The 7,617-nt window shown below is 40.7% G+C and overlaps 2 protein-coding genes across 2 annotated transcripts; one reads left to right on the forward strand and one right to left on the reverse strand.

Annotated features, from left to right (window-relative positions):
- Positions 1–1,231: 1,231 nt before the first annotated feature.
- Positions 1,232–3,439, reverse strand: LOC9656854 (pentatricopeptide repeat-containing protein At4g02750). The gene has a single exon (XM_002977878.2). The coding sequence runs from the start codon at positions 3,437–3,439 to the stop codon at positions 1,232–1,234; it is 2,208 nt and encodes a 735-aa protein (XP_002977924.2).
- A 151-nt stretch (positions 3,440–3,590) lies between these two features.
- On the forward strand, positions 3,591–5,430 carry LOC112349046 (pentatricopeptide repeat-containing protein At4g02750-like). The gene is made up of 3 exons (XM_024682635.1): positions 3,591–3,670; positions 3,758–3,793; positions 3,870–5,430. The coding sequence occupies exons 1-3, from the start codon at positions 3,591–3,593 to the stop codon at positions 5,344–5,346; spliced, it is 1,593 nt and encodes a 530-aa protein (XP_024538403.1). The 3' UTR covers positions 5,347–5,430.
- The last annotated feature ends 2,187 nt before the right edge of the window (positions 5,431–7,617 follow it).

Consider the following 7,617-nt stretch of genomic DNA (forward strand, 5'->3'; position numbering starts at 1 on the left):
AATCTCAAGCTATAAGTGCTACCTTAGATTTTTAGAATACCACAAAAACAAGTCCTTGATTTTGGTTGACCCTCCAGAGCCTTCACACAAGTTCTAGAAATTATGTGTGTCATATTGAGAGGAATTAGGATGCTCATAGGTGGAAAATGTACTGACACTTCCCCAAACTTCTGACTCAACTGACTGAAGGGCAGGGTCCATATCCCCACTTGCAAAATGTAGCTTTCCCCACCTCAGGCGCTCACAGGAATCTCTCCTCTCATTTACTGATTCCCAAATTATGTTGTGGCCATTGAGTGTGTTGATTTCTTTCTTTGCTTTCCCCTGCTTTTCCTTCCACCCACAGATCTATATAGAAATCCTTTCTCCTCTATCACTTGCTTGATCTGGAAAATAGATCTGATGCTCTGACCTTTCAAAGCTTCCCCCTGCTCCCCTCATGATCCCTGAATTGCAGACTGGATTGTGAACTGACACCATAGCAGAAACAGCACCAGTGCAATGAGCCCTCCAACCAAGAGTGAAGACTGTGAAATCCCTGGATTTGATGGGCTGAGCTTTGGGCCAGAGGGAGAGGGAGAGGAGGAGGAGGAGCTGAGGAAATGGAGGAGGAAGAGCAGGAGAACTGGGAGCAAAAAGAGTGGCTTGAGTGACATCTCTGATGATTTCTCCTCCTCCTCTTCCTCCTCTGCTCCCTCTAATGTAAGATACCATGGGATAATCAGGATTCCCAGCACCAGCACAAGAATGAGCAATGGAACCAGTGGGGATGGAGAGGAGGCATCTGCAGCTGTTGCCATTTTCGAAAATGGGAGAAAAGAAAATAGAGAAAAAAGATAAAAGGGAATGAAAAGAGGCAGCTGCTGTTGTAGGTAGATGGAATTGAAGCTGTTTGTATTTACTTTTGTATTTCTGGTCTGGTTCTTCCTTGTGGGGGTCCTTTGCAGCCCAGTAAAAATGCTTTAAAATTCTACACACTCACATGTAAGATGGTGTCAAGCTCTTGCTTGAGCCCGCCTGCATGTTTCCTTTGATTTGCTCTCCCTCCTGTAACTTTTTTCTTCTTTTTATCCTCCTTGATTTTGTTGGTAGAGTCTAAAAAGGAAGCAGAGCGCGTTTTCTCTTCCGTCCTACTCCATAAACATCAACGTCGTCTTGTCCCAAACAGATGCCTTTTTGGTGCATTTTCTTTTTTCTTTAGAGAAAAGAAGTCTTGTTTTTTCCTTTGATTTTAGTGACTACTTGATAGTGAATTTGCTAGAAGGGCCAGGGCTCCAGCTCTCTTTCCATCCAGCCTAGCGAGCACATTGGTTCCTTTGATTAGAGTTTTAGGAGCCGCTCCCAGTAAACATGTCCACTCCAAGGAATCTGGCTCGAATGGCATGTTCTCGATTAGATCTCTCGCAGCTTCATAAGAGGCTGCTCTTCCCACTAAATCGACCATGCAAGAGTAGTGCTGCTTCAAAGCCACAAATCCGTAGCTTTCAACCAGCATGAAAAAATTCTTCCTTCCATTTTCAAGATCTCCCAAGCGACTGCACGCAATAAGAACTGATACAAAACACGTCTGGTCGGTCACGTCCAAGATTTTCGCTTCCTCAAATAAAGCAAACGCTTCAAGGTAGTGGCGGTTTTGGGCATATGCAGCAAGCATCGTGTTCCAGGTAACAATGTCTTTCTCAGGCATTTTGTCGAAAAACGCTTTTGCAAGAGCTATATCCCCAGATTGGGCATATGCAGCAAGCATGGCATTCCATGTTACTACAGTTTTCTCACCGCACATAGTGTGGAACATCCCAAAGGCAGTTTGTAGGTCTTCACAGGCTAGAATCTCATTGAAAGAAATAGAATCTTGCTGTGGCATGGAGTTGAATACAACCTTGGCTTGCTCGATATGCCCAGTTTGAACATATCCACAAAGCATAGAATTCCAAGAAGATAACCCTCTATGCGGCATTTGCTCAAACATTGCCTTAGCGTCTTCAATGCGATTGTTCATTGCATAGGCACTCAACATTGCATTCCAAGACACGATATCATGAACTGCCATTGAATCGAACAAGAGTTTTGCCGATTCAAGCTGACCTGTTCTTGAGTAGCCTGTGATCATAGTCGTCCAGGCTACAAGGTCTGTCTCTGGAATTTGGTCAAAAATGCTCTTTGCTTCCTCCATCTCTCCTTCTTGGGCATATGCTCCTATCATGGTAGTCCAAACACAAAGGTCCTTAGTGGGCATAGCATCAAATATGATTCTAGCATTTTGAAAGTCACCTTTCTTAGAATAAGCCCATATAATGATTGCCCATGAAACTAAATTCCATTGTGGCATTGTATCAAAGATATTGGAGGTTTTCTCAAAGTTTTTCCCTTGTGAGAAGGCCATTAGCATTGCATTGTAAGAGCTCAAGTCCTTCTCTACCATTCTAAGAAACAAAAACTCACATTCTAGATAATACCCATGCCGGGCATATGCTAAGAGCATTGTATTTGCAGATAAAAGGTCCCACTCTGGCATTGTGTTAAAAATGTGGCTTGCATAATCAAAATCATTTGCTTGATTATAGCATGACAGCAAACACGTCCACGAAACTAAGTCATATTGAGGCATATCCTCAAATAAACGACGAGCTTCATCAATATATCCCATTTGGGCATATGCTTTCAACAAGGTGGTATAAGACGTCATATCCTTCCAATGTAAATCCTCAAAAATCTTCTTGGCCTCGTCAAAATTTTCAGAAGCATAGAAGGCAAGCATGGCATTCCATGAGATAATAGAATGCTCTGGTAGTTCACAGAGCATTCGCTTGGCTTGCAACGTATCACCTTCGCTTACATAAGCAGAAAAAAGAGTGATCCATGACACACAATCATGGGTTGGAATCGAGTCTACAAGTTTTTCTGCCTTTTCAATATGTCCAGTTTCAATAAATACAGAGAGCAGAAGCGTAGAAGAAACTAAGTCGATCTGTGGCATATTCACGTATATGCTCTCAGCAAAGGATACATTTTCTTCTTGGCAGTACCCTTCCAGAATTGTGTTCCAAGATACAAAATCTTGATACCGCATTGTGTCAAAGAAATTTCTGGCCTTTTGCATTTGCCCGGATTTGGTAAATGCTCGTAAAACGATGTTGCTTGATATCAAGTCAAACACAGGCATTTTGTTGTAGAGGGCTTCCTTTTCCGGTACTTCTTCAGAATTGTACGCTGAAAGTATCAACGTCCAAGAAACTAAGTCGTGAACCGGCATCCTCTCAAACAGAAATTTGGCATTTACCAGATGCCCGTCACGGGCATATACAGAAAGCATGGAGTTCCAGCTCACAAGGTTTCGTTCGGTCATTTCGTTGAACACTAGCTCTGCCTTTTGTACCTCGCCATGTTTTGCATACAGTGTGAGAAGTATATTGTGGCAGACAACGTCCCACATTGGCATACGAGCAAATATTCTCTTAGATTCTCTGATATGCCCATGCCGGGCATATGCCTCGAGCAGCACTGTCCACGAGACAATGCCGGGTTGTGGAATCTCCTCAAAGAGAAGCCTCGCATTTCTAAGATCGTCATTTTTGCAGTAAGCTAGGAGGATGGCGTGCCAGGAAAAGGAATCTTTCGATCCCAGGGAATCAAAGACGGCTCGTGCGTGGCTAGGCGAGCCGCAGTGGCCGTACGCTTGAATCAGCTTGTTGGCAGCGAAGAGATTGTGTGGAAGAAGCGATTTGATCCGCTCGTGAATCTCTCTCGCATCAACCAGAGTTTTGCAGCGCTCGATCTCGGCGAACAAATCCCGGTGAGAACTTGGAGCCATTACTTTTCTGTGATTGAGTGGGTCATGACATGATCCACGCTGTTCTTCCAAGCTCTAGGGACGAAATCGCGGCAGCCATCCGGCACTGTGGAGACAGCAATGATGTGTTCGCCGGCAGGAAAATCCACGCCCAGATCCACCTCTCCCGACAGCACCGGGAGGATCTCTTCCTCGCCAATCTCCTCGTCCAGATGTACGGCAGGTGGGGCGACACCCGTACGGCACTCGAGACCTTTCGCGCCATCCCCGACAAGAACCTCTTCTCGTATACCATCATGATGACTGCCTACCTGGACAGCACCGACATCGCGGGCTGTAAGCGAATATTCGATGGCATGCCCCTGCACGATCTAGTGTCCTGGAACGCCATGGTTACTGCATATGCCCAAAACGGGTATATTCTAGAGTCTCGGCAAATGCTTTTTTTTATGCCGGAATGGGACGTCTCTTCGTGGAATTCTCTGCTATCGGGGACGGCACAAAACGGGAATATACGTGAGGTACAAGAGGTTTACGGTATGATGCCGTACCGTGACGTTGTGACGGAGAGTACGCTCTTGGCAGCATATGCCCATAAAGGGTATTTGGAGTTGGCGGAGGAACTTTTTGAGAGTATGACGGTCCGGAACATGGTGTCGTATACGTCCATGGTTGCTGCGTACGGGAAAAGTGGGATGATTCAGAGAGCGAAATCTATGTTTGATGTGATGCCAGAGAGGAATCTCGTTTCGTGGACTGTGATGATTTGTGTGTTTGCGGAGAATGGGCTCCCAGAGCAAGCAAAGCGCACATATGATCTAATGCCGTGCCAAGATTGTGTTGCTTTGGTTGCGGTGCTGGATTCTTATGCGCAGATCGGAGACACAGTTCGTGCCAAAGAGCTGTTTGATTCAATGCCCAAGAAGAGCTTGATCGCGTCAAATGCATTGATGAAAGCACACGCTCTAGCTGGGGACCTGGATGGAGCGAAAAGTTGTCTGGAGCAGATGCCCGAATGGAGTGAATCTTCCTTTAACTTTTTCATTGAGTTGTATGGAAGGCATGGGTTTGTTCTTGAGGCTAAATCCATGTTTGATATCATGCCCTTAAAGAGCGTCATATCATGGACAAACATGACAGTTGCATTTGCCTCGAATGGACGTGTAGAAACCGCTTTTAAGCTCTTTGATGGGATGTTTGAGAAAAACAAAGTGATATGGAACACAATCCTCCATGGATTTGCGCTTAATAACCACAGGACAGAGAGTCTTGAGTTGTTTGTTAAAATGGTGATTGAGGGATTTGATCCAGATGAAATATCTTTCAACAGTGTTCTTAGTGCTTGCAATCACACTGGGAATACTAAATTGGGTTTGGATTACTTGATCTCAATGGAAGTGGACTTTGGATTGAAAGTAATGTTAGAGCATTTTCATTGTGTCATGGACCTATTAGGGAGGGTAGGCAGGCTTGATGAAATTGAACAATTGTTCAATTGTATGCCATCTGCACCAAATAGTATCACATGGACTATTTTCTTAGCATCTTATCATTAGTCTTACCTCAGAAAATTAAAATAAAGATGTTATTACTTTTGAGTCTATTTTAAATTTAATAAAATACAAGGGTAAATTGTAGTATGATTAAGTTTTCTGATCTTTTCTTGTTACTTATTTAGATATTAAGTGTATTTAATAATTAAAAATAAATAAATATCCTAGAAGCTGTAAGTATATGGAATATGGAAATGTGCATATTCAATTAGCCCAAAACCTCTAACTTATATACAAAAATGAGTGGTTTGGATTGAAGAAAATCCAATAGCTATCAAAATTCTATGCTAATATTTAGTTGACAAGCCAAGATTTGGAAGAACATCAAGAAGTGGCATCAATGGATCTGTAAATGGTGTCAATTATTCTTTGGTCCAACTTGTCATAATATTTGATATGGTCTCTTCCACTAAGTAAGGAGGCCTTTAAATAAACCACATGTCATAAAATTGGGAAAATAAACTAACATTATATCATCCACTTTATACTTTGTAGATGGGTGATAATGAGAGTTATAAAGCCATTATTATTCCACTTATATGTGGCCTAAATCTTCAGTAAACTCCACTCAAAACAGTGAAAGAATGATTATTAAATACTGATCCTAGGATCTAGTATTGGCAATTTATAGCAAGTGTGAAGGTATCATTAGTAATATTGGATTATGACATATAGAAATTTATCTAGTGAACTATCAACAAAACTTTGTACCCCTTCAATACACACATACTAAAAGATAACAAATAACTATCCCAATTTGAATAGTAAAAGCTCACATACTGTGTAATCATCACTTTAAAGGTCCAAATAAACCATTCTACTAAACCATCTAAAGGGGGGAAGAGTGTTGTCATGGGTATTAAAAGTTATTTGTTGGCTAATTTTTTTCAAATATTCTTTTTTTATTGCTATGACGGCAAGAAGTCAGTATTATGAGATCTTTTATCAATCCTTATTGTTCAAGAGGTGATAATTTACCGTGTTTGCCAAACATTTTTGCTATCATGCCCATTGTGTTAGTTCCGATCAACTTGAGGCATGGCCAATCAACCTGATGCATAGTCTAGCTCCCATTTGCATGTTTGTTTTTGTTTTGCGTCTGACTTGGGTCTAAACTCAAGTTCCACGCCATACTAGTTAGTGAAATATCTATATCCTAGTGTTAGGTTACTGATATGCTGAAATAGCGACAAACTAATAATGGAGATGGCATTATTATGTTGAATGATAAGGAACTTTTTTTAAAGCTTGATTTTTTATATCACTTTTCTTGTTAGTGTTTTGGTTTCATACAGGATTTTAAAGGTGATAGAAGAAGAATGTTAGTACAATGTGGATATTTGAAGATATAATTTTTGTGATTAAGTCTAAGGTATTCATTTAGATTTTGTGGATGTTGGAAATATGGGCATGATGTCCGATGCTTAGCCTTCTCGGACTCTTTTTTGGACTCTATCTCAGACTCTAGGATCATCTTCCACAAAAAGTGAAGTTGAAACATGTATAATTACAAGTGAGAGAAATAATGTCTCATAGCATTATGTTAGTCATAGAGTGTCGTCAAAGGGGGTTAGGGTGAGTGCATGCACAAGTTTTACAAGATCATGATAAAGTGATAGTTACAACATTCCTGACTTGATCTACATTAAAATATTTAGCTCTATACAAAGTAAGAGGCTTCAGAAACAAACACCAAATTGCATAATTAACTCAGAAAGTTAATGATGCAATTGCTAAAAGGCATCATCACAATCATTAACATGTCCAAATGCATGTTTGAAAATGTTTGGGAGAAAACTCCAATCTACATGAGTGGCTATGCTCAAACCATTGTACCACTTTAACACTATCTCATGGATATAAGTGGGAAACTCATGCAAATATCAGACATCATCCCAAGAATAATAGGTGGTAATAACTATGAAGTGATTGAATCAATAATATATATCATCTCCAAGATTCTCACAAAAGAAATTCAACTAAAAGTAAAGATTGGCAACAAGAGTAAAAATTGCACTATATGTCCTGAATATCAAAAAGTGGCCTAATACCTATAAAGATTTTAGTTTGGAAATGAGTGGGCTTTTAAGAAGGCCCAAAGATGTTTGGACCAAGACAAATTGGTATATTGCACTCTCGATAACTCCATATCCCTTATACTACACCATCAGATAATTAAAAGATTCAAGCAACTAAAAGACTAAAAATATATGTGGGGATTATATTAATATAAATACTAGCAAGAAAATATATAGAGAAAGTCAATAACTACTT

The sequence above is a fragment of the Selaginella moellendorffii genome, unplaced genomic scaffold, assembly GCF_000143415.4.
Source record: "Selaginella moellendorffii unplaced genomic scaffold, v1.0 SELMOscaffold_35, whole genome shotgun sequence".
NCBI classification, from domain to species: domain Eukaryota; kingdom Viridiplantae; phylum Streptophyta; class Lycopodiopsida; order Selaginellales; family Selaginellaceae; genus Selaginella; species Selaginella moellendorffii.